General features: G+C 42.4%; 2 protein-coding genes across 2 annotated transcripts in view; one reads left to right on the plus strand and one right to left on the minus strand.

Moving 5' to 3' along the window:
* LOC121915500 (alpha-tectorin-like) overlaps positions 1 to 1,910 on the plus strand; it is a 16,639-nt gene extending 14,729 nt beyond the window's left edge. The window contains exons 8-9 of the mRNA XM_042439815.1: positions 384 to 764; positions 1,689 to 1,910. Coding sequence (XP_042295749.1) covers positions 384 to 764; positions 1,689 to 1,910 — 603 coding nt within the window. The remainder of the gene's footprint in view (positions 1 to 383; positions 765 to 1,688) is intronic.
* Positions 1,911 to 4,822: 2,912 nt separating this feature from the next.
* On the minus strand, positions 4,823 to 23,952 carry LOC121916322 (IgGFc-binding protein-like). The gene is made up of 11 exons (XM_042441282.1): positions 23,916 to 23,952; positions 18,984 to 23,071; positions 16,921 to 17,494; positions 15,820 to 16,412; positions 13,588 to 14,152; positions 11,253 to 11,857; positions 8,487 to 9,060; positions 7,497 to 7,696; positions 6,934 to 7,314; positions 5,978 to 6,266; positions 4,823 to 4,848 (listed from the first exon to the last, which is right to left on the minus strand). Exons 1-11 carry the CDS (start codon positions 23,950 to 23,952, stop codon positions 4,823 to 4,825), a joined length of 7,932 nt encoding a protein of 2,643 aa, XP_042297216.1.
* Between the last annotated feature and the right edge of the window lie 3,703 nt (positions 23,953 to 27,655).

Raw genomic sequence — 27,655 nt, forward strand, 5'->3', positions numbered from 1 at the left:
CAGAGGCCATGTAGTCAAAATTCCTGCTATGGAGGAATCCACAGCTAAAGAACCTCTGAGAAAAGACCATGCAAACTCTGTTTAAAAAACTCCAGAAGGAGATCCCACTACTTTCTGAGGTGGTCCATTCCACTGTTAGAGCTCTTACCATTAGGAAGTTCTACTTAATATTTATTTGGAGTATCTTTTTTTGGTAATTTGAATCCTTATGTAGTTCTGACTTGTGTGCTAAATAGTCCTCAAAACCAATCATGTTATTATGCAAACCAGACAAAGCCACGATGTGTAATTTGCCTGGTTGCAGAATTGTTGTTTTTCTTCTTGCTGAATTTGGTGTTTTCTTTCATTCATCAATGTTTCCTCCTTCTCCTCCTTCTTGACAGCATGGAGAAAGCTACCTTACTCCTGACTGCAAGGCACACTGCACTTGCCAAAATAACAACTCAGTGACTTGCAGGCCCCAAGGCTGTGCTGTTGGTGAAGTGTGTGAGCTGAGAGACGGGCTCCGTGGCTGCTACCGGACAGAAGGGCATTGCACACTGATGCTGGGGGCTCACCTTTCCTCTTTTGATGGTCTTTCTGGGAATTTTCTTTCTCCCGGCATCTACCAGCTGGTTTCCCTTTGTGATATCAATTCTGATGATTGGTTCCGCGTGGTTGTGAGTGTTGCGTCATGCCCACCTGATGGAACTATTGCCCCCATGGTGCTCCATGTCTTCTTAAAGGACTTATTTATCAGTGTAAATGGACAGAACAATGTCTGGGTAAGTGGGAAAAGTAAAAAAAGAAAGGAATGTTTCCAAATGTATATTAAAACATTTATTTTCTGTCTTCTAGCCCCTCACGGACCGGCCCTCAGTAAGACTAGTTCCAATGCTTTAGCTTTCTGGACAGGACATTATCCTGAGCTTAGGATGTTCTGTTGTCCACTGGCCAAAAACTGGAGCTTCTCATGTAACATGGAGGAAAAGACAACTGCTTTCCCAAAAACCATGGGCACTGGTATTTTCATGATCAAAAAACTATGCCTCAGCAGTAAAACAAATACAAAATGATCAGTCTTTCCATCCCTAGTGGATGGTGATCCAGTGCTGAGACCCTGACAGTTGCCTATGAGTGCAAGATCTTAAGAGCATGCCTAAATTAACTCCTGACACATTCAAACAAACAAGTGAAGCAAAACACATTTCTCGAACTCTCATACAGTGATATATTTAAAATAATGATTGACACCATCCTTATTTTTATTCTTTTCTATTCAGGAACAGGTCAAGAGCAGACAAAACTTCAAAGCACACCCTTAATTCCCATTGCTGTTAACATAATCCTACTAATTGATCAAGAAAAGTGGTAGACAAACAGACTGTGTCCGGTTTGCTTTCACACACATTCATGTTTTGTGAACGTTGGTGATTGCTAACAAAAAGGGCTCTGAAGCGAATGTCTCATCCATCTCTAGTAGGGCTGAACAAATGTGTCAGTTTTGCTTTCTCCAACAGTTTGGTGTTTTGTGAATTCTGGTAAATTCTAATGAATATTACAAATAAATTTTCACCTATTCCTGGCTTAAGTTCATTGCTCTAGTTCTGTGTCAAGCACTTGGAGGGATTCCTTATTCACTGCATGCACGTGTTTCTTCTTTCTCTTAAGTTTCAGCTGGTCATGGATCTTTTCTTTCTCTCTCCCAGGTGAATGGACTGCCTATTTCAATACCACACAAAGGCACCAAGTTAGTAATATCAAGCTGGTTGGTGACACTCCCTCCTCAGCTTACCACAGGTTCAAGTATCAGTGAGTTCAGCTCGAGTAGTGAAGGTGGTATCGATCTGCTTGTCAGGGGAGTAGTTGGGGCATTGGAAACTTCAACCATGATCAATGATGATCTGAAGGGCCCAGGTGGAGTGGAGTAGGTGATGTTCCTGGCCTGTTGACATCTTGGACTGCCAAAGACTCACCCCCTGGTAAGTTAGCTTCGGTTATCCTTCCGCACAGATTCCCCATGCCTAAAAAACAGAATCTTCCATTTCCTATGAAGTCAAAATAATGATTACAGTGGGCCCTCCCTTATGCGGGGATCCATTCCGGATCCTCCATGTAAGGGGAAATCAGTGTATTCTGGAGCCCCATAGGAAGTAATGGGCTTGCGCCGTGGCACGCGCCCCATTAGTTCTTCCGGGTACCCAAGGGGCTCTTCCGGCATAGCTTATTATATTACTTTTCTCTCTTAAAATATATATAGAGAGAGGTAATTTAGAGCTAAACTAATATCTTTTATTCGATGTGACAAACATGGTAATAAGACAGCTATTACGTAAAGTGTAAAATTTTTTGATGTATAACCTTTCTGATTTCTATTGAATTTATTATGGAAAAAAAGTTTTATCAAAAATGCACTTGCAAAGAATGGGAAACTCTTGTTCTTTCAAAAGTGTCAGAGAAGTACAGAGGTGCAGGATGCCAAGTCGGGTATGCAATGCCTCCGGACTGGGCACAGAGGTGTGCAATAACACTTACTAAATTTCTCTTTATCTCTCTCTTTTCAGTCTGACGTGAAAGAAGATCCACTGGTAAACTGAAATTTCTGGAAGTGGTGCCTTTAAGCCTTGGAAAATTATTGCTGAGTCTTCTCTGGATTATAGACATTTTTGTGGAAAAGGTTCTTCTCATTCTGATATTTGGGTTTGCATTCTTGTTGGAAAATTACTTTGCTCAATGAAACCTTTCTGTTTGTGCCTTTGTATTACAGATTACTGTAGGGATGGTGGGCATCAAAACAGAACATGACTAATAAACTGTTCTGATTTCACTTTATCTGGATTTTGAGTCTAAATCAATAAAATCAATTACAACTTTTAGGAAAGGATTGTTGTCCAGACATGCCTAAGTGTGCTCTTGCTTCAGCAGCATTACACCTACGGAAAGTCTTCTTACCTGTTCACAGGAATACTGGATATAGTTTATTGCGTTTTGATGCCCTAATAACTGACCTCCCCACCGGCACAAGGGTGGAGTTTCCAAGCCTGGTGACTTACTTTCTTATCATGTAGGCTGTGTGGGTGGGAGCCAAAGTGATGTAGTGGTTGAGCATTGGACCATAACTCTGGGAGACCAGCATTTGAATCCCCACTCAGCAGAGGCGTAGCCAGGATTTGGGAAGGGGGGGGTCCAGACTAAGTGCCACCATATAATGGGGCTTGGGTGCTGTGGCGCAGCAGCATGTACCGTTCATTGACTATGGAAGGGGGTCTGGACCTCACAACCCCCCCCCCTTGGCTATGTCCCTGCACTCAGCCATGGAAATCCACTGAGTGCCTTGGGCAGGTCAGATTCTTCTCAGCCTCAGAGGAAGACAATGGCAAGAAGACCCATGGGCTGCCATAAGTCAGAAATGGCTTGAAGGCACAACAGCAACAACAACAATGATGCGTCACTGAATGACTGAAAGAATCAAAACCCTCTACCATCTTTTTCAACAACCACAAAAGCCCTACCATGACTGCCCTCTCTCCCTCTGTTTTCCTTTCTCTCTTTTTCTTTTGATTCACCAGAACTATATCTTTGCCTCTCCCCCAGGCTTTGTCATAACAATTCTGCAACCCCCCTCCCATTTTCTTCAGTCCACTGTAACGTAACACCTCTGTTGAGCATTTGGAACGACAGTTTAGGCACCCCAAAGGGGAAGTTACCAAACACATGCATGTATGGATAATTTTCAACATCTCACTCTGGAGTGCGAGAAATCTGGGAATTGAAAGAAAGTTCCATGGGAAGTATCAGAATTCTTATTGGAGAGGGGCAAAATTCTCATTTTAACCCCAACCCCATATTTACACCCCTCATGGTACCATGATCACAGATTGTGTGCCTCCTGTCTGATTTCATCACTGGTTTCTTTATAGGGATGTGGTGGCTAAGTGGTTAAGAGACCAATTCTGATTATCAGAAGGTTGGCAATTCAAGGCTTGAGTGCTGCATGATGGGGTGAGCTCCTGTCACTAGTCCCAGCTTCTGCCAACCTAGCATTTTGAAAGCATGCAAATGCAAGTAGATAAATAGATACCACTTTGGTGGGAAGGTAACAGAGTTTGGTGCAGTCATGCTGGCCACGTGACCACCAGAGTAATCCTCGGACAAAGCAACTACTGTATTCTCTGTTCTTTTCTCCAGCACAGTATCTCAAATGAGCTGATTTCCAAAATGAGTTGACTGAGTGAAGTAAATGCAAAGCCTTTTACCAAAAGCTTTTATTGATTTTTGTAGTGTTTCAATTGGGTGTAGGTCAATGCACTGTTATGAAACTCCAGTTGCCCAAAGACTCAGAATCTTTAACTAAGAAAGACTTAACTCTATGGTAGGGAACAGACACCTCTAGCTGTGGAATATGAAACGTTTAAGTAAAATATACATGCTAGCTAATTTACATAAAAACAACAATGCAAATTCAAAATATTGGGGTTATAGATCAAAGCTTTGGGAAGGTAACCTGGTGTCTATAGATGTTTGAGGTTACATCTCCAGTTAACCCTAGCCAGCACTGCCTGTGGCCAGGGATTATGGGAGTTTCAATACTAAATATCAGGTTGCACAGCACTGATTTATGCTATGTACACTCTCAGTGGGGTTTGCTTTTCAGCCTATAGAGCGTTAGTTCTGGGAGGCAGTTGCTTTCAGATGGACAAGAGAAATTAGGTTGTATTTGGGAGACCAGGTGCCTGCCCTTCCCTAGGGACACATTAAGGCAGCAAATACTTCTCTGATGATCCATTCCAGAAGGCAGGCCTAATGGTGGTGAGTTTCCAAAGGCTGATATTAATTCTTTTCTTCAGTAGGAGTGGATTTTAAAGCGAGCTAAAACACAAACAAACAACTCAAAATGAAATAAAAGAATTCAGTATGATGCATATCAACCAGTTGCTATCCACATGTCCAGGAGAAACAATAAAGCCATATTTAATTGTGGGTCTGGATGCAAAATTCCCAAATGGATGCAGGCACTTGGTTGGCTCCAGATTTAGATCTCTTTCACACTGTACAAATATAGTACTTTGATACCAATTTAAATGTAGGTGCTCCATCCAATGGAATCCAGTGATTTAGTGATTTAGAATTTTCTAAACCTCACCAAACTACAAAACACAGGTTTCTGTTGGATGTGGCCTGGCAGTTAAAGGGATACCAAAGTGTAATAATTGTATAGCATGGAAGAGATTATAGTCATACGTGGCATAGACCAGCTTAAATTAGTCATGATTTATCTGTCTCATTGACTTCACTGGGTCTATCCAAAGCTTGGCTAAGTCAGGATCCAACCTGCTTTCTGTTAGGTAGGTGCACATCCTATTAATTCCTCTTGACAGTTCATAGAAAATGGTACCAAAAATTCTGGAACTCTGGAAGTTGTAGTTATTGAGACAGCATGTCACACAGAGAAACAGACATGGCTCTCCCTTTGAAACTACAAGTTCTAGCATTTCCTGTACAATTTTTCTCTCTTGGTTCTGGAGAAATGACCACAACCCTCCAGTTCAGAACACTGCCTGTTCTATTCTTCTTTGAATAGCTACAACTAGTTTCACAACATTTGCATGTCTACTAAAGAGGGGAAACCCTTTGTCTCAACATCTTTGAACATGAACTACAATTTATCCTCAGTCTCTCCCATAACTGATACAGGTTTGCAACTGAGTCTTGGTGCAAGGGTATAAGAAAGGGAAGCAGCAGCAGATAATGTGGGCAGTAGAAACCTACCTTCTTAACTAGCAATAGCATGTACATTTCTATACTGCTTATCAGTAAACTCAGCACTCTCTAAGTGGTTTACAATATGTAAGCCAGTTGACCCCAACAGGCTAGGTACTTATTTTACCGACCTACAATTTCTATCATTTCTGTCTTCAAATAATAATAATAATAATAATAATAATAATAATAAATTTATAACCCGCCTCTCCCCAAAGGATTGAGGAGGGTAACATACCATTTTGTGTTGCTGTAGTGACATTCCAGTGGCTAATGACCTCTGTAATGGTATGTGCTACCTTACCATTAGGTAGCTGCAGGTCATCTGAGCCATTACCGTTGAAGTTCCCACACGATTTTGATACTTTGTTGGCTAGTGTCCCACTGATGACCACTGTTAGGTCTCCTTTAGAACTGTAGAGAATTCGTACATCTGATCCATGTGACACTGTCACCACGTTCTGGGCCACACTCAGTGATATCTCCTTTGAAGGTTGCACTGGGAGATGCATTGGATGTCCATTCACCTAAAAAAAATGCAAAGTTGCAAGTCACCCCAAAATATCAACAGCTAGGTTTATTCATTTATTTATTTGGTAGGGTGAAGAGGAAAAAAGATAAGCAGATGTAGAGATTATAAAGACATTATAAGGTTGTGAAGGTCACTCTGGAAGGTGTATGGTTGCTGAAATGAAGGATTGGATCCAGATTTCATTCTGTGTAGATCTAGAAATCAGTGTGACTTAACACAGGAATTTATTGCATGCAAAAATAAAGCGACTTAAAAATAAAGCATAACTTTAGATTGGATACATCAATGTCATCAACATGATTCTGACCTCTAACTTCATTCTCTTTTATAGCTGAGAAGGATGTTGCTCAGTTAGCAAAATTTCTATTTGCAAACATAAAATGGTAAAGCAGAAAGAAATACAATTGCCCCTCCAAGTTGAGATCCATGGACTTGGAAATCCACGGAGGGGTGACTGCCATTAACATGAATGGGGCGCGTGCCCATGGCATGCACCCCGCATGCATGTGCCCCGTTCAAACCTATGGGGCTTGAATATGCACACTTTTTGGAACTTGTGGGAAGTCCAGAACAGATCCAAGGGCCAACTGATACAGAAAGTGATAAGGTAGGAGCAGGTAGGTAGACATTAGTTCTGTCAGTGTCTGCTCTCAGCTTCTTACCGAGACTGTGTTATCTTGCTTTACTAGCACAATAAACTTGTGGAAGTAGACTGTGATAGCGACAACAATGGGCGTAGGGCATTGGGGGCACTTGTGCAACTGTACCACCACCCGGAACCAAGATTTAGACTTGGCATTGTTGAGTGCAGAGATCTCATAGGACCCTTCAAGAGGAACCTTTCCAGAGACACCATCGTAAGAGGTGAAGATATGTCCATGAGCGATGGTGCAGTGTCCTTCTTTTCGAACACAAGTCCACTTGGCATTACTCAAGACACAGGCTTCTCCAGCAGCACAAGGGAGTGGTGTGCACACTACCCGGCCTTGGAGTTGACAGGTGCATTGTTCCCTGCAATTGGCTGTGATCACCTTTACACCAACCTGTCAGTAAAAAAAGAACAACCGTTGAGTTCGAAATGCTGGCACGACTAGATATTGAGAGACTTAAGCAAGGTCAGCAATGTTAGCAGCGTATAAAGTTAAATGAGTTCACATCTTATTTTATAACTACAGTTATTTTTGAAATCCACACTTTTTTTTGACAATGTACTGCTGTCACTTGCCTTAAACCATGTACCCTTGTGGAAGCACCGGCATTGGCTAATAGGTGCACAATGGTACCCTGCCAAAAAATAACCCTTATTGCATTGACAGCCTTCAGCACAGTAATTGGGACACTTGGTGATGCTGGTTACTTCTTTGCATCTGCTGGGACAAGCTTTGGTGCAGAGTTCATAGTGACTGTTGGCTGGGCATTTCATAGCTGCAAGGAAGAGTGAAGGATAATTATTATTACATAATAGGAGTACAGAGAAATCTGTTTTATAGAAACACAGCTTTAGGCAATCAGCATCTTCAGCTTGGTATTGATTACAACCAGATATTTCATCCACCTCATTCTTCTTTTGCGGCCAAGGCTCAACTACAGTATAAGGCAGGAGTCAAGAGCTCTGTCTTATGCCAGGAAGTCAAAACTGAGAAATGGCAAAAGTCAGAGCTGAGGAATCTGATAAAACACACACCAAGAAGATGCTATTCAGGAAGACAGTCAGCCTAAATAGGACTTTATAGTTTTTGTCTAGGAGGGCATAATGGCCAGCCTGACTTGATGAGATGAGTCCAGATCCTGAGGTTACTTCATTTCCTTGGGAAAGGTTTATCTGCACTTCTGGTAATTCACACTGGTCCGCTCCATACAGAGTTGAGGGTTTATTGTCCTAAGTCTCTTGCTAAAGTTGTTGTCTCCCATCTGGATATCTTAGTGAACCATGGGTCCTAATGGTCTCTTCCTCTTCTTACATCGCTTGGCCTAATTCTTTTAGAGTGACCAAGAGAATGTGAACACATTAAAAAAAAAGCTGGAAATGTAAATGTTGCTCAATGTCTCACTCTCTGTAATGTTGGAAATTTGAGGACTGTAGGACAATTTCACTGGGAGGTCACTCAGAATTCATATTTAGGGGGCAAAATTCTTATCTGGTGGCAATGCCCCTATTTCACATACATCCTTGGGGACCCTTTCCTTGAAATATTGGCTCGGTAACACTACTTACGGCATAATTTTGCTGTCCTCCAGGGCTGTATCTGAATACCAGCAGCTTGGCAAGCAGTGACATAGCCATGGATAGCTCGACAGAGGATAACAGGGTTCCCTCTTGCCTTGCAGAGATCATGCACACAATTGTTGAAGAAGACTGCGGGGTTGATAGTGGAATAACAGGCACTGAAAGGACCATATTTTGCCTGCAATATGCCACACTGGGTCGTGTGTACATAGCTGGATTTCTGGCTCGTTTGGCAAGACCCACAGATCGAAGCAGCACAGTCCTCTGTACAGGCTGCCTGGAGCCCATCGACTTTCCAAGCAGCTGCAAAGGCTGAGATGCTCAAGGCTGGCTGGCCACTGGGCAGGAAGAGGTCATCTCGGGGTCTGCCATTATAATTGCCACACAGGCCACACATCTGGCCATGATAAACCGCAGGCACTTTGATGATTAGATGGTAGAGTTGGTCAAAGGAGACAAATAAGCCAAAGTCTGTCTGAACCACAATGTTGTCACCATGGTAGTATGCCCACATACCATCAGCCTCCAGTCGGAAAGGTAAGAAGGTGGTTGCTCCATTTACCTGTGGCAATGGAAATTGGACGTTAGCGGAAATCAAAGAAGCACATAGCGCAAGAGGTTAGCCTCTCTTCTGATTTGTCCAAAGAAGGACCACCTCCTCCCTCATTAGATTGCACTGTCTTCTCTGGATGCATAAGGGGGATCACTGGTGGCTGCTGGAGATGGAGCTACACACATTAGTCCCCGGTTGCTGTTGTTTATCTGGGTGAGGGATGTTGTGTAGAGAGGCACAAGATCTCTCCTTCTGCAGTGTCCTCCAAAATGATACATAGGGATTGCCAGGGGCTATGATATCTTATGCTACCAAGAGGATTGTAACTTGCAGAATCCCCCTCTCTTCCAATCTCTTCCAAGCTCTGATATAGAATATCTCTTCCAAGCTCTGATATAGGCCTGTTACAGACTGCCAAAATAAAGCTGCTTTGGGTTTCTTTGGTAGTATGCTATTGAAATGATGCTTGGTTCCTAAGAGTCCGGAGGTCGCGCCAAAGCCACATTCCATTCCAAAGGACTGGATTGCAGCTTTGGTGCAGCTTCCGGATTCTTAGGGTGCATGCATCATATAAACAGCATACCTCCAAAGAGACCCGAAGCAGCTTTATTTTGGCAGTCTGTAACAGGCCATAATTTCATTTTGTGTTCTTGCCTAGTGAACTGTAGTTATCAACTTTTGGTCCTCTTATACATGAACTTGCCACCTGAATGTGACATTTCAGTAGCGCCCAGTATTGCAATCAAACCTGGGTTGGCCCCCTTGTCCTGGATGTCTTTTGTGAAGGACAAAATGCTGCCATCCCATGTCAGCCACAGAAGACAACTGGACTTACAGATCAGTATTGGTAATGGGCTATGTCCTTTACCATGCCTTAGGGCAGTAGGCTGTCTCTGGGAGCATAGAGCAGTCTGAATGACACACTAGGGATTGTAATAGTCCAGTTATTTCATTCTCAAAGGAAGCTACAAGTAATCTTAGCAATATTCTTCTTCTTTTTCAATTTTCTTTCTTTCCAAAGAAATAATGTCTTTGAAAACTGGACTTTGAAAACTTTGGACATATTGTGTGCAAAATTCATTCATATGGTTTTGTGTGTATGTGCATTTGTGTGTGCTCATAAAGCAGCATATTTTATGCTAGAAACAGCATTTGCTCTGAAGAAAATATTATTTTGTGCAGAAATACGATTTCCTGTACAGACCTACTGTAAGCAAAATTTGTACATAGTTTTTGTGTGTGCAGAAAACAGCATTTTGCAGCTTCCAGTGCAGAAAGTGTTGTCTTCTGACTAAAAGCTTGTGTGCAAATATCACAAATTGTGAAGTGTCTCATCAGTCCTGAATTCTCCTGACACATGGAAACTTTTCCTGACACTTTTTCCTGCCATTAAAAATATTTTCGGTTCTTCTTTCCTCCCCTATGACACATAGAGATCTGTCCTTTGACAGAAGGCAAGGGTCATAGGGGGTCAGTGAGAACAACCGAAGGTTTGCCACTGCTGCAGTGGATTCAGTTGTCCCATTCTGCCAAATTAAAATCTTCAGGACTTTGCAGGAGAGGCTTTGGCATAATGATGACCGTAACTCACTATCCATTTATCGGTTGTATTGTGCTAATCTAATCATGTTTCTCTGTATATCAATTATCTATCTATCTATCTATCTATCTATCTATCTATCTATCTATCTATCTATCTATCTATCATCTATCTATCTATCTCACCACTTTATACCAGGGATAATCATGACAGGGATGCTGAGAGGAACAAAAATAGCTGGGAAGCTGCATAGAAGCCCCCTCCCCGGCTATTTATGTGGTTCCTGTTGTCTCCTGTTGCTGCCACCACCACTGAAAAATTGTGCCACCATGAAACGAAGGCACTTTGTCAGCAAAAAACAAACTCTGTTTTCATACCTCCCCTTCTCTGTCTGTCACACTGGTATGGCTCTATGGTGTCCAGGGGCCATGTGACATCCTTCAGCCCTGCAGCATGCTTTTGCTGATTTTCACTGATGGTGTATCCCCTCATAGGTTCTGTGGGGACAATGTGTCTCCCCATTCCCCAATATTGTCCAATCTATTTTACACCCACCTCATTGCTGTAGGTATTTCCCTCTATCTCTCTATCCATCTAATAACAACTGCCCTCTAAACAAAACACTTCATTCCCCATGTCCCTCCAGTCCACAAAGTCTTACCAAGATGATGCCTCTCTTTTCTCGTAAGATGGAGATTGTGTTGTGATAGGCTATGATCGACACAACTTTTGTTACAGAGACCTTGCCTTTGGACCTCCTCTCATTCTCCACATTGACAGAGAAAGATGCAACAGAGCTCTTGCGTGTGCAGCTCTTAGCCAGAGTGTATGAGCAGTTGCTTTGGAGATCAAATGTGGATCCATCAAAAGTGATGTAGTGTGGGTCACCAGCAACATGGCATGTCCCACTGCTCTTGGAACCAAGTGAACGACACTTCTGGACACCATTCACCACACGGCACTCTTCATTAGGACCACATGAAGAACGGTGGCAGTCCATGATACCACCCACTTGGCAAATACATCGCTCCTTGCAGAATCCGTTGAGGTAGAAAGACTCACCCGCCTTGTAGTAGAACCCTTGATGGACACAGCCACACTGAGAGATGGGAACACACTGGTTGCCACTCAAGACAAAACCTTCATTGCACTCACACCCCTCATGGCACTTAGTAGTGCAGAGCACTGGGTTAAAGAGGCTGCGACATGTTACAGGGCAGCTGCTGGCACAAACTTTATAATGGCTGTTTGCTGGGCAGTCAGGCTCTGGAGAGACACAAGAAGACATGGGCAGCATGATTGAACCCTTTGGCCCAACCTTGATCTCTAAATCATGAGTGAACAAATTGTGATTCTCCTGATATTCTCCATTATCTCTCAACATTAATTATGCAGACTAGGGCCAAAGGGAGGTGCAACTCAACAATAAGTACAAATTGCTCACTCCCATTCTATATACACAGTTCTCTTAATAACCTCACCCTAAATCTTTTCTTATTCCATTGACATAATAAGAAGATGCACAAATGTCAGATGGTTTCATACATGCTTCACGGTCATTCAAATCTTCCTGCTCCTGAAACTAGTATTATATAAGAAGCCATGTTGATCCATCAGCATCTTGTTTCCCACAGCACACAACCAAATGCCAACATGCAGGACATGGCAAAATGGGTTCTTTCTCATTGTTGGGCTCTTTATTATCATGTTACCTCTAAGCCTGGAAGTTGCTTCTAACCATTTTGACTAATGCTAGTCATAGACTGATTTATCCAGCATGAACTTTGTTTAATTTTCTTCTAAAATCATCTGAATGAGCAACTGCAAACACATCAGGGTAATCTGAATACCATAAACTGGGGGTAAGCAGAGGGTGGATCAAGATTTACAAGATTTCTAAGGCATTTCTAGCAGATCAGCAAAGATTTCTGGCTGCCAGGTTGCTAAGATGAGCAAAATTTGGGGTAAAGAGGAATGCCCACCTGTGTAAAAGGATGGAGAACTTAACTCATTTCTGGTACTCAAAAACAAGTAGCCCTTATATTTGGAAAGGGTTCAAAAGCCCCCTGCTTTTTCTTTTAAAAAAGTGCATCTTTTGTTCCTGTCTGTGATCTTTGGATTCTACTAAAAAAATATCAAAATATCTCCATCTGTGATAAAGTAATTATATGCAATATAAGGAAGCAATCCTTTCATCCGTTTTAAACCAGCCTGGATGAGTTCTAATACAGGTGGAGAGAGGAAAACATCTCTTGATTCCATCATTGGAAAACCCACAGACCTACAAAAGGTGTTGAATGACAACTTCTAATCATATCTGACAGCTGAGACTGACGGGAGTTGGAGTCCAATAATATTTGGAGAACCTTTGTCTTACTTTCATCCTTTATCTTGTGTTGGGCAACCACAGAGGGGACGGAGGCCAAGTCCTATTTGGAAGCTTACAGATCATTGGGGAGATGGCAATAGCAATAGCAAGTATTTCTATACCACTTATCAGCGCACTTAAGCACTCCCTAAGCAGTTTACAAAGTATAAGCCAATTGCCCCCAACAATCTGGATACTCATTTTAGCTACCTCCTCGGAAGGATGCAGTTGCAAACCTGAGTCGAGCTTGAGCCCTTTTGTTGGTATTGAACTTGGAACCTTATGGTTTGTGAGTGAGTGGCTGCAGTACAGGCATTTAACCACTGCGCCACCAGGGCTGGCAGTAAACATGTTTTAAGCTTGTTTTGCCTATGTTTGCGTAATTCAGTATGGAAAAAATTAATTGGGAAGCATTTGGGGACTGCATTTTGGGGCCTGAAGGTAATGTACAGATCACACTTGGCCCATCCCTGCTCTCTCCTCTTTCACAGTTAAATGAAATAATCAATTTGCTTCTCTACCACCCCTATATTTAAAAACCTCCCACTAAAACAAAAAAATCTTGACTGACGAAACTTGGCAGGAATTAGAAGTTAGTTTACTGTAAACTTCTCAACCAAGAACTTACTGCAGAGATTGGTGGATCTCCATTTATCAACTGTGACACCAGCTTCGTAGCATGCTGCAGCATAGGAAGAGAGGATGTGACAGATGACATTCTTGTTGCCCTTATTGGAGCAATAGTCAAAAACACAGTCTTTGAAGTACATTTCAGGTGGCACCTTGTTGTAGCACCTTCTGAAGGGCCCTTGCTTGTGTAATAGGATGCCACATTCATTATTTGTCCTCTGCAAGTGCTCCATATTCTGAAAGTCTGGACAGGCCTCCTTCTTCTTCTCAATACAGCCTGGGATGTCTCGAAGCTTCCAGCTTCTTCCAAAAGTTCCCGGATTAGTTGTTAAACTTCTATTTTGTTGCAACATATCATCATCTGCCCGTCCGTTGAAATTGCCACATAAGCCGCACAGGTTATTCCTATAGGTTCCTGGTACTGTGAGGCGGATATTATTCTTCCCATCAAATGTGACAGTTAAGCCAAAATCAGTCGTGATCACAGTATCCCAGCCCTGATGATACAGGGAGATTTTGTCATATTCAATGTTATACGGCAGGTTGATCAATAGTCCATTCAGCTGGGGGAAAAAACGGAGAGGTTGGGTGGATGGATGACCTAAAATAACCTTTTCATGGTACAGATTTGAGCTGTAAATGTTCATAAATTGCATTCTTATAGGCAAGAAAGAACAATTTAACATTTTTCTCCTAGTGTCTCTGCAGGAAACCTATTTTCTATGCAGAAAAAGCTATTTCCTTTGCAAAACAAAACAAAATAGCATGCACATTTTTAATCCAGAAGTCCTGAACTGTGAAGATGTTCACCCATCTAGGATTATCTTCTTCAGAGTGTGCTGACACTAAAGAAACCAATTTTCAACCCATTTTGAATATTTATAAAATCTTTCCATCACTACTACAGATTTGGAACATAGACATTGATTGACCCAGAAAGTGAAGAGAGCAGAGCTGGATAGGCATCAATTCACTCCATCCTGAAAATGAATTGGGCCTATAGTGGCCATGTATCCTTCTCCCCCAAGGATAGTTCTCTCTCTTTGAAGCCTTGTCAAAAGTGAGTCCTTTCTTTGAAGACCTGTCTTGCCCAAGTCTGGTTTGAAAATAAAGAACATAGGAATGGAGAAGCATGAAAAGAAGACTTGCATTATGAAACCAAGAACCAGAACAAGCTCTAGGCTAAACCCAGGGTTATTATCAGGAAGAATGCAAAAACACATTCTATGTAGCCAAAAAGAAAGGTCATTGGATGACAGATGAAACTTCAAGTGCTTAAGCAAAGGTAAGAAGGAGAAGTAAAAGATGTCAGAAATCGGGTTAGAATACTGAATGTAACAATTCAGTGACTGGTTCCTAGAGAGAAAAAGGATTACTTATGGAAAGAAGTTTTGGAATAAAAGAAGACTACAAAAAGACTGAATGAGAGATCATCCCGCAAAGGTAAGAGAAATAAAAGGAAAATGTAAACCAAGTGTAGGAAGCAGAGCAGAATTAAAAACTGTAGAGGAATTTGAGCTCGGTTTAAGAAACAAAGCAAGAGAGTGACTGAAAGAGGTTTGTGACAGTCTATTAATTGTAAATACCTTCTTCATACAACCAGAGAGGAGATCTGGACATCACCATGTTGGTTGACACAAAAATCAAGTAGATTACACACTAGCTTACAGAAGATGGAGAAGCTAGATTCTTGTGGCAAAAACAAGACAAGACTCGGACTGTAGCACAGACCATGAATGACTAAGATTCAAAATTAGAATAAACCTGAATGACATCAAATCAATCATCATATCAAAATATGATCTGAATAACATTCCAATATGCCTTATGAGGAAAGCTGGGTATGTTTAGCCTGGAAAAGAGACGGTTAATAGATGATATGATAGCCCTGATAAGTATTTGAGGCGTGTCACATTGAGGATGGAGCAAGCTTGTTTTCTGCTGTTCCAGAGACTAGAACATGGAACAATGGATGCAAGCTATAGGAAAAAAGATTCCACCTCAACATTAGGAGGAACTTCCTGACAGTAAGGACTGTTTAACAGTGGAACACACTCCCTCATAGTGGAGTGGACTCTCCTTCTTTGGAGGTCTTGAAGCAGAGCTGGAAGGCCATCTGACAGAGATGCTTTCATTGTGAGTTCCTGCATGGCAGGGGGGTTGGACTGGATGGCCCTTGTGGTCTCTTCCAACTCTATGATTCATGAGCTCCTATAGTTTTATCACTCACCAAGACTTGGCTATGGCTGACTGTGACTTTCATCCCATAGATCTTGATCTCAATGACTTTGGAGGATGCAGGATTCTTAAGTCCTTGCCTGTCATTCTGAACCAGGACTTGGAAATGAGTCAGGTTGGCTTTGCTGTACTGACAGAGTTCAGCCATACGGTAAACACAAGTCCCATAGAAGTCATAGCGCAAACCGTCAAAGGTGATGTAATGTAATTGGCCCAGAGTGGTGCAGGTCCCATAAAAGGTGGGATGACATTTTCTAATGCCATTGACCACATCACATCCCTCTGTCTCCCTGCAACGGGACCCATGGCAGACCACGGTCTTGTCTTGTGCCCTGCACATGCACTGATGGTGGCATTGGCTGTCACCCCAGAAATGCTCATTGGGTGCATAGAGCTGACCATGATAGATACAGCCACATTGTTCTTTGGGAATGCATTTGCCACCATCCAGTACATAGCCTGGCTTGCATTGGCAGGTCTCCACACAGGGCAGTTCGCAATTCGTTGGAACATCAGGGTTGGTGCAGGTGGCAGGACAGGCTGAGCCACAGGGCATGTACTGACTGTAGTCAGGACAAGTCATGGCTGAAAAGAGAAGGACAAAGCAAGTCAGCAGCAGATAGTATTCTCAAACCCTTATCTTTCCTTTAAAACAATCTTCCCTAATTTTTCTCCAGCTAAAATTACTATCATTTACAGCCAGCATAGGAAGCTGTTTTGGGATGATGAGAATTGTAATCCAACATAGTCTTCCCATAATACACATAAAGGTTTTAAACCAATATCACCATCACCACTGCCATCATCATCAATTTGTTTTTATTTATATAATGAAACATTGAAGTTGATGGTACACAGACCAACAGTTCTTTCCCTGGAAGAAAACAGTGACTGTTAATCAGTTTTGTAGGGATGCAAGTCTTTGCTAATTTTCTTCTCTAAGGAAGCAGTCAATAATTTTAACATGTTTATTGGTCATGAGATTGGAAGAAGGAGGCAACTTGGAAGTACAGTATGAAAGTACCCTCCTCCAAATGTCTTCATTGCATTTCTAGCTTGACCCCTACTTCCATGAATTCCCTCCTGTACTCACGGCAGCCAGCATGTTTCCTCCAGTCAGCAATTTTTACCCCTTCTCTTTGGCAGGCATCAGCATAAGTCTTTAATGCTCGGCACAAGATCTGCTTGTAGCCATCAAAGGTACATAAATCAATCACACAGTCATTCAAATAGGGTTTGGGATCAATCACGGTATGGCACTGTCGGAAGGGGCCACCGGTGTGTCTAGTGATCATGCCGCAAAAGGTCTCTGTGCTGTATCTGCTCACCAGCTCTGGAGTACAACGCATACATTTGCCATGGCAGCCATGATTACAGGCACGGTCTCCATCTTCCACCTTCCAACTCTTGCCAAATTCCACAGCACTGGTGGCCAAGCCTCCCGAGGATGTAGTAAAGTCATCATTAGCATTCCCATTGTAATTGCCACAGAGGCCACAGACGTGGTTCCGAAAATCTGGAGTGACCTTCACCACAAAGTAATAGTTCCAGTCATAGTAAACCTCCAGGCCAAACTGTGTTCTGATTACCAGTTGGTCTCCTTGTTGATACAGTGAGAGTTTCCCATCATGCAAAGTAAGGGGCAGGCGGGAACGTAGTTGGTTGACCTAGATGTGGCAGAAGCAGATGAAGAATATTATTAGATGAGATAATTCTGTGAATGAACTGCACTGAAATGATAATGGTGCATTGGGGTGGGGCACTTATGGCCTAGGACTGCATGTGGCCCATGGGCTAATTTCAAAAGCTCACTGCAAGTAATTGGTTTAGGTCTCTGTAAGAGTTATCTTTTCCATACTCAGCATCCTGCCACATGGGGAGGAGGCAGGAAAGAGAGACAGGTTTGCCTACTTTGGGCTCTTTCCCTGCCCACTGCTGTCTTCAGTCCTATTAAAGCTTGGAAAAGTGTGTTCTGTTCTGTTTTGTTTTTTAGTTCAGCAGCCATAATGATTAGCATGGGAATTGGCCACAGCTTCAAAAGTCACTTTTCCAAGCTATTTACAAGAAGCACACAACCTGCAGCAGACTGCTGTCAAGGGAATGCAGATCTTCACATGGGAAGGGGCTTGACATGGAGGAAAAAACCCTCCAGCCATGAGTGCACCAGTGCTACATAATTATAGCAATTCTGATATTCCTTTAACTGCTAAAATTTCAACCATGAATTGCTGGAATTTGTAATCTGATAACTGACTTACAATTCTGAATTACAGCATTAGAGGTCTCTGGTAGAGGATTCTGAAAATGTCTTGCTAAACTACAAATCCCAGGACCTTGTAGGATGAAATCATGGCAAATCCAGTGGTATCAAAATGCTGTAACTGTAGTGTGAATACACCTCATGTCTAGTGAGTTCACATTTTCCTTTCAGAGAATAAACTAGCCCAAAACTTTGTACCTTTGTTTACTTAGCTAAAATGGCACTGACCATGTACAATGGGTGAAAAACTGTGCCCCTCTAGAGGTTGTTGGGAAGCAAGTCTCATGCCTCTAGCCACCATAGTCAACAGGGAGGGATTGTGGCAGAGGTGTACTATAGGGGATGGGGCAGACAAAATGAGGATATTATAAGAATTCTCTCTCCTCAAATGAAATTTTCTTTCAGTCCCCACATTGGTAACATTGCATTGAGAAATATAATTTAAGCATACAAAGAAAAAAGGCAGCCAAAATTATGAAGGGAATGCAAACACAGCAAACAGAAGTGTTCGAACAATTTTCAGTGGCTCAGTCTCTGCAATGTGAGAACTTGGGGATCGGGGTGAAATTTCACTGGGAACACAATTCTTTTTTGGGGGGGAAAGGGGGAATGCTTTGAGAAAAAAACATGAAAAGGAGAAACCTTCAAAGAGCCCAATGATGACTGAACAGGCTCAGTGGCCATGAAATGCTGACTACAGGTCAACATTTGAAGGGGGAAAAATAAGTAGAAGGGAGAGAGAATGGAACAACTGGCTCATGAACGCCAGCACTGCTATTACAAATACGACTGGTATTACTATTACAATGGCAACAAATATTGACCCATTCGTTAAGCAAACTAAGCAAACAGTACTTTCACACTAACAGTAACAAGACAGAGAAATGGATTCTTACTCTGACAAGGCCATATTCATGCATGACCATGGTGATGTTGTAATTGTAGACCGTGATGGTGACCTGGCTGATGAGAGAAAATGGGGAGTTCTTCTGGCTCTTGGTGAAGATGTGGAAGAACGGTAGCTGAGAATTGGGCTTGCAAGTCTTAACCACTGTGTACGTGCAGGTACCTTGAAAATCATAACTGTGTCCATCGAAGGTGTGATAATGGGGCTGACCAGAGGCCCAGCACGTAGGTTGGATGGGCAAACCTGGAACACATTTGGGTGAGCCATCCACAATTTTGCAGACAGTTTCTTTTCTGCACTGAATTTCATAGCATGATCGTACCATGGGTACACATTTGGGTGAGCCCCCTACGACCTGACATGAAGTTCCCCTTTGACAGTGAGTGGTCTCACAGGAACCTGGCACAGGAACACACTGGGGCCAACCATTCACAATGTTACAGACAGTGCTGGGTCTGCAGCGGAATTGCTCACAGGTAGGTGGGATGGGAACACATTGTGGACTTCCATTAACAAGCTGGCATACAGTTCCTACATTGCAAAGTACAGAAGCACAAGGTGTTGGTAATGAGGCTGGAACACATGTTGGCCAGCCATGCATAATCTGGCATACTGTTTCCTGTTGACAGTGAAATTTTTCACAGGTAGATGGAGTAGATCTACAGGTTGGTACGCCACTGATGATCTCACAAATACTGCCTTCTTTGCAATGTGACTTGTCACAGGAGGGTATCAAATGGTTTGAGATGGGGACACACTGGGGCCAACCAGAAACCATTTGACATGCAGTCCCTCTGTTGCAGGTCACATTTCTACAGGAGGATGGAATGGGAACACATTGAGGCCAACCATTCATGATGTGACAAATTGTTCCAACTTTGCATTGGATCTGGTCACAAAAAAGGGAGATGGGAATACAGGTTGGTTTTCCTTCATGTATCTCACACTGTGTTCCTACATTGCAAGTGGCCCTTTCACAAGAGACTGGGATGGGAGCATGAATGGGAGCATGAATGGGAGCATGAATGGGAATGGGAACACACTGAGGCCAGCCGTTATTGATATGACAAATTGTTCCAGCATTACAGGAAAATTTGTCACAGGAAGGTGAGATGGGAAGACATGTGGGCTTCCCATTGTATATCTCACATTTGGTGCCTACCTTACAAGTGACTCTTTCACAGGAGGTTGGACTGAGAGTGGGAGGAGGAACAGGGAGAGGAACAGGAATGGGGACACATCTGGGCCAACCATTACTGATTTCACAAACTGTTCCAGCTTTACAGGGGAATTTGTCACAGGAAGGTGATATGAGAAGACATGTGGGTTTCCCATTGTATATTTCACACTTGGTCCCTACATTGCAAGTGACCTTTTCACAGGAGGCTGGGCTGAGAGTGGGTTTAGGAACAGGGAGAGGAACAAGAATGGGGACACATCTGGGCCAACCGTTACTGATTTCACAAACTGTTCCAGCTTTACAGGGGAATTTGTCACAGGAAGGTGAGATGGGAAGACATGTGGGCTTCCCATTGTATATCTCACACTTGGTCCCTACCTTACAAGTGACCCTTTCACAGGAGGCTGGGCTGAGAGTGGGAGTACGAACAGGGAGAGGAACTGGAATGGGGACACATCTGGGCCAACCGTTACTGATTTTACAAACTGTTCCAGCTCTACAGGGGAATTTGTCACAGGAAGGTGAGATGGGAAGACATGTGGGCTTCCCATTGTATATCTCACATTTGGTCCCTACCTTACAAGTGACCCTTTCACAGGAGGCTGGGCTGAGAGAGCGAGTAGGAACAGGGAGAGGAATAGGAATGGGGACACATCTGGGCCAGCCGTTACTGATTTCACAAACTGTTCCTTCTTTACAGGGGAATTTGTCACAGGAAGGTGAGATGGGAAGACATGTGGGCTTCCCATTGTATATCTCACACTTGGTCCCTACCTTACAAGTGACCTTTTCACAGGAAGCTGGGCTGAGAGAGCGAGTAGGAACAGGGAGAGGAACAGGAATGGGGATACATCTGGGCCAACCGTTACTGATTTCACAAACTGTTCCAGCTTTACAAGGGAATTTGTCACAGGAAGGTGAGATGGGAAGACATGTGGGCTTCCCATTGTATATCTCACACTTGGTGCCCACATTACAGTTGACCTTTTCACATGAGATTGGTGTAGGAATGGAAACACATTTAGGCCAACCATTACTGATTTCACAAACTGTTCCTTCCTTACATTGGAACTTGTCACAGGAAGGTGAGACAGGAATACATTTTGGTCCTCCATTATATATCTCACACTTGGTCCCCACACTGCAGCTAACTTTTTCACAGGAACTTGGGACAGGATGACATTTGGCCCTGCCATCAACCATTTTACAAAGAGTTCCTTCTTTGCACTGGATTTTCTCACAGGAATCTTGGATAGGAACACACATAGGCCAGTCCTCAATAATTTCACAAATGGTCCCATCTTTACATCCTATTTTGTCACAGGAAGGTGGGATAGGTACACACTGAGTTCTGCTACCAATCATTTTACAATTTGTCCCATCTGTGCAATGGATTTTGTCACAGGATCGTTGGACTGGAGTGCACTGGGGCCAACCTTCAACAATTTCACAAGTTGTCCCTACTTTGCAAAAAATGTTTTCACAGGAGGGAGGAACTGAAACACATTTAGGCTGGCCATTCACCATTTGACATATGGTTCCCACTTTACACTGCAACTTGTCACACGTAGAAGGGATGAGAACACATCTGGGCCAACCATCAACGATTTTGCAAGCAGTCCCCTGGGCACACTCTACTTTCTGACATGAAGATGGCAAAGGCACACAAGTAGGCCATCCATGCACTACTTCACAGATGGTTCCCTCTCGGCATTTATACCTTTCACAGGAAAGTGGGAAGGGTGTGCATGTTGGCGTTCCATTAACCATTTCACACACTGTCTCCTCTTTGCAAACAATGGATGCACAAGATGCTGGTGGATTTGGAACGCAGGTTGGCCAGCCATTTACCATGTTACATACCGTCCCCACTTTGCATTCAAATTTCTTGCAGGTAATTGGGATAGGCACACACCTAGGCCACTCATTCTCCATTTCACAGACAGTCCCTGCTGCACACTGGATTCTGTCACAGGATGTTACGGCAGGAACACACTTAGGGACACCATTAGTGATCTCACAGATGGTTCCTTCTTTGCAGTGGATCGTGAGGCAGGAAGGTGGAATGGGCACACATACAGGCTTGCCATTTAGTATCTTACACACAGCCCCCTGTTTGCAATGAACTATGTCACAAGACAGTGGGACTGGTAGACACTTGGGCAAGCCATTTACAGTCTTGCATTTAGTGCCAGCTTCACAATTTAACCTCTCACAGGATGTCCTGGGGATGCATGTGGGCCATCCATCAACAATATCACACACAGTCCCAAGTTTGCATTCCATATGCAGGCAGGACAGTGGCAAGGAGACACACTTGGGATGACCACCAACCATCTCACACACGGTTCCTTTTTCACACAAGAAGGTGCCACACGATGCTGGTAATGGGACACATTTGGGATGGCCATGAACAATCTTGCATGCAGAGTCATTTTTGCATCGGATTGCGTGGCAGGAAGGCTGGTTGGGCACACATTGGGGCCAGCCATTAATGAGTTTACATGTTGTTCCTGGGTTGCATCTAGTGGTTTGGCAGGACATAGGTGCTGGGATACATTGAGGCCAATTGTTAATGATCACACAGGTAGTGCCTTCTTTGCACTGGACAGCAGCACATGTCCTTGGTGCTGGTACACATTTAGGAAAGCCATCTGCCGTATCACATATTGTGCCTTCTCGACATTGGATATGATGACAAGATGGTGTATAGGATACACATCTGGGCAGGCCGTTAATTGTTTCACATAGTGCCCCCTCATGGCACTGGATAGTACTGCAGGACTGAGGTTCTGGGATGCACTGTGGCTGATTGTGAGTAACCTTGCAAATGTACCCCTTTCTACAACTTGTGTTGCTGCAGGGATTGGGATCAAGGCTCACTGGAGGCACAGTTGCTAGAAAACAAACACATTACTGATGAGAAATGGTCAAACAATCAGTACAAATATACCTCAGAAGGCCCACAAATGCATTAAGGTAAAGAGAAAATAATAGACTATGGCCTGTTACAGACTGCCAAAATAAAGCTGCTTCAGGTCTCTTTGGAGGCATGCTATTTAAATGATGCATGGGTCCTAAGAGTCCGGAGGTCGCGCCAAAGCCACACTCCATTCCTAAGCACTGGAGGGCAGCTTTTGGTGCAACTTCCGGATTCTTAGGATGCATGCATCATTTAAACAGCATACCTCCAAAGAGACCCGAAGCAGCTTTATTTTGGCAGTCTGTAACAGGCCTATGTGAAAATTCTTGTTCCTCATGTTCAGTCATTTCTGTAAATGAAAGTTGTGGATTATTACATCGACATTCATCTCCTGAGTTTTCAACTTGCTTCTGGAGGTGGCACTGTCTGGGATAATGCTAATGCCATGTGCAGGTGGCAGCAAGGATGCACAGTTGTATATATAATATAGGAGAAAATAATGATGTGAAATAGACATATACATATTAATGTTATCTAAAACCAAATTCCAAGATGATGACAATAAAGGAAAATTGTTCCCCAACTATTATATGGTGCAGAGATCTGGGGGTATAATAGTGCTCCCAATTTGGAAACTGTTCAATATACAAGATGATACTGGCAGAAGCTGCTCCCATGAGTGTCAATAGTTGGGTTTTTTGGTGATTTTATTTTGTACCCTGGCATGCTTTCCTGTTTTGTGTGAGTGTGCTATAAAATTCTGGGAAACTATCTCTAATTCTCTGAAGAGATAGCTAAGCCATGAGGAGCATACTTACTACACAGAAGAGCAAGCCAGGTCAACAGAAGTAACATTATGGTAGCCTTCCAGTCTGGAAAGAAGAAGAAGAAATTGAATTACGTTGACCACTCAGTTTCAGTTTCTAAACGTTTCTCTAAATTCCATCTACATTTTCTTCCCATTCTTGATTTGTATCTGCTTGTGAGATATTGGGTTTTTTGTCTTTTTCTTTTGGCTATTTTCATATACTGCCATCCCTTCCTAACTGCAGGCTTGCCATCCATGGATTCGTGTATCTGCAGGCGGTCCAACTCTATTCTCCTCAATGGTGGCATGTACATGTGGCTGTGCCAGTGCTGTTGCATGTCTGCCATGCCACCGCTGAGAAGAACAGAACTTGAGGTCCTGCTTTTTTGCCATCTACCTGGGTGGTGGTGGTGTCCAGAACAGAACCCCCATTAAGGGCCATTCATCCTCTTTTAAAAAGCCCCCAAAGAAGGAGATTCCACTACACTCCGAGGGAGTGTGTTACATTGCAAACAGCTCTCACTGACAGGATGTTCCTCCTAATGTTTAGGTGGAATCTCTTTTCCTGTTGCTTGAATCCATTGTTTCTGGGTCCTATTCTCTGGAGCAGCAGAAAACAAGCTTGCTCCATACTCAATATGGCACCACTTCAATTACTTAAACAGGGCTATCATATTGTAACCTTTTCTTCTCCAGGCTGAACATACCCAGCTCCCTATGTCTCTCCTCATAGCCCATGGTATCCAGACCCTTCACCATTTTGGTCACCCTCCTCTGGACATGCTCCAGCTTGTCAAGATCCTTTTTGAACTGTGGTGCCCAGAACTGTACACGGTATTCCAGAAGAAAAGTAGCCCATTGAACCAATGGATTTGCCTATCCTTGCCCTAAAATGACAGGAACAATTTGCCTCTTTGAGTGGCTTTAAGATACAGGGAGGATGGATTTGTGTTTCTACTTACCAAATATAGACTGCTCAAGCTATAGGTAAACTGGAAGGCACTAGAGTGCCCAAATCCACACTTTTGAGAATACTGTGATCCAGTTTGCAACTAAAAAGAAAAGGAAAGGTGTTTATATCTAGAAGATTCATCCACATAAAGTGGATATGTTTTTAATCCTGTTCAGATTATTTTATGCTTTTAATCTGGAATACTTTAAAATGGTTTAGATTGGTTGTATATCACATAGAGATCTCATAATAAAGGACAGGATATAAATCGATAAATAAATCCATATAAACCTTTTACTGAGCCAGTGGAGTATAGTGGTTGGAGTGCTGGGCTAGGATTCAGGAAGACCAGGGTTCAAATCCATGCTCAGCCAATGAAACCCACTTTGTGACCTTGGGCAAGTCACATTCTGTCAGCCTCAGAGGAAGGCCAAGAGGACAGGAACATTTTAGGATTGCCATGAAACAACTTGAAGGCACACACTAACAACAATAAATACAGTACTGTGGAAGGCAACACTTGCAAAGAGTGCACACATTAGATACAGTGCTTCAAATATATACACATTAGGAGAAACTGTGTAAAAAATGATATGGATTTTCATTCTTTGGGAGGATAAATTTTGCTGTGTTTTTGCAAATGTGGGGTGAAACTAACTTTCAGTAAGGAAAATGAGAAACTAACAACAGTTCTTACCAGGACATTAACACTGAACCAAGCCTAGTGCATTTACCTATGGGGCAAGGGGAGCACGTGGCTATAGGGGAAGACAGTCTGCCCTTCTGTCTTTTCCAAATTGTATCACCTTCCTCTGTTCTTGTAAAAATCTATGAAAGAGTGAAATGAACTAGAGCACATTGTAAGAAGATTTTTGGTCCAGTGGAGAAAGTGGTTTTGAGTGGGGAGAGACCTTAAAAGAAACTTTCAATCAAGAGGAAGTGTAAGTAGCTACATGAAGTGTGTATGATATACTATATATAGTGCTACATGGTTTTCCTTGCATGTAAATAAATCTGCATATATTCTTTACCTTCATTAAAACAATGTATTTAAAAAGCAAACTGATTAAAATCAGGGTTGTGCAAACACTTAAAATAATTGTGAGCCAAATCATTCATTCTTATCAGGTGTTAATCAGACCTGAGCTTTCAGACTTTGAAAAATGGCCACCAAAGTGATTTCAGGGAGCCGCATTGGAGCTGGGCTGTACCCAGATAGTGGTTTTGGGGAGAGACGCCATGCAAATTAACACCAGTGTACAGCCCAAATGAAGCTTGAATTTGGCAGCAGTAAGAGGCTTTTTTCCGCAGTGTGACAATCTCCATAGAGTTGGAAGAGACCATAAGGGCCATCCAGTCCAAGCCCCTGCCATGCAGGAACACACAATCCAAGCACTCCTAATAAATGGCCATTCAGCCGCTGTTTAAACACCTCCAAAGTAGGAGACACCACCACACTCCAATCCAAGGCTTACCCATCTGCCTCAGCTAACTGGCAATTCCTATATATGATTCTGAAAGCTGGACAGAGGAGAAAGCTGATAGGAAGAAAATCAACTCATTTGAAATCTAGTGCTACACAAGAGTTCTAAGGACAGCATGGACTGTTAAACAGACAAAGACATTTTGGACACAAATAAGTAAAGAAATGTCAGAGATTTTAAATATTAAGACACAATTAAATGTTGCAAAACAAAAAACGTTTAGGGGGAAAATGGCATTAGTGAAAAAAGATTGCTCAGTTTTATTAAGTACAATATACAAAGAATAATAGATCAGAAATATTGTCAAACTTTCAGGCAAGCAAAAATCATATGAGGGCTGTGTGCTAGGCCTGAAGGTGAAAACAATGAAGAATATAAAATGTCTTGTATGAAAAATCAAGTATTGATAGTATATGCAGATTTCCATGGAATTCACACAGGCAAAATTTTTGAGATCAATTCTTGGTCTTTCTATTTAGGAAGATCAAGAACTGATCTCAAAAATGTTTTGCCCAATGCACTTTTACATCTAGTGACAGGCTAAATGTCAACCGAATCACAGGCATGGGCATGGGTTCTTAAATTGGCTAAGAATACTTTTTAGCCCAGTGGGATTGGCTACTTTAGTATTAACTGATGGGCTTCATTCTAGTTAGAACAAGACTCTGAATGAGAAACTAGCTAAACTGGGTTTCAGATGAACCACTATTTTGGCAATGGGTTATATGAAAGCAAAACATAAAATTGATCAACGTATTATAGACAATGAGTTGCAACAACATGTAAGCGCAGCCACCACATGCCTTGGTTTTAGAGACAGAGGTCATGCTTTTTTGTTAGCTAACTATTTGAATATTTTAAACTTTACAAAATATAAGAAAGCATTCACCATAACAAAATATAATGTGTTACCCTCTGCTTCATTGGAAAGGAGATATAACAATAGCCCTTATGACGCATGTTTATGCGCCTATGGAGCTGGCACAATGGAGACAGTAGAGCATGCATTGTTATATTGCCCTTTATATAATGGTTATCATTATATTTTTTATTTATCCAATTCTTAGAAGTATTCCTGGAAGATACCAGTCTAGTGTCCATCAGTAACAATTAAATGGTCTGTCAGCGTAAAGCAGTATTTTAAGATTTTATACTAATTAATTTGAATTTAAAATTTAAAATTTTTGAGGAGCAAAGTTTGTATTATGAATCTCAGTTATTATTATTCACTTTTATATTCTGATGTTAATTTTGATTTGTTTTATCTGTTTTATCTCTATGTCTGATCTATTGCTCATTAATCCAACAACAACA

Source organism: Sceloporus undulatus, chromosome 9 (genome assembly GCF_019175285.1).
Source record: "Sceloporus undulatus isolate JIND9_A2432 ecotype Alabama chromosome 9, SceUnd_v1.1, whole genome shotgun sequence".
NCBI classification, from domain to species: Eukaryota; Metazoa; Chordata; class Lepidosauria; order Squamata; family Phrynosomatidae; genus Sceloporus; species Sceloporus undulatus.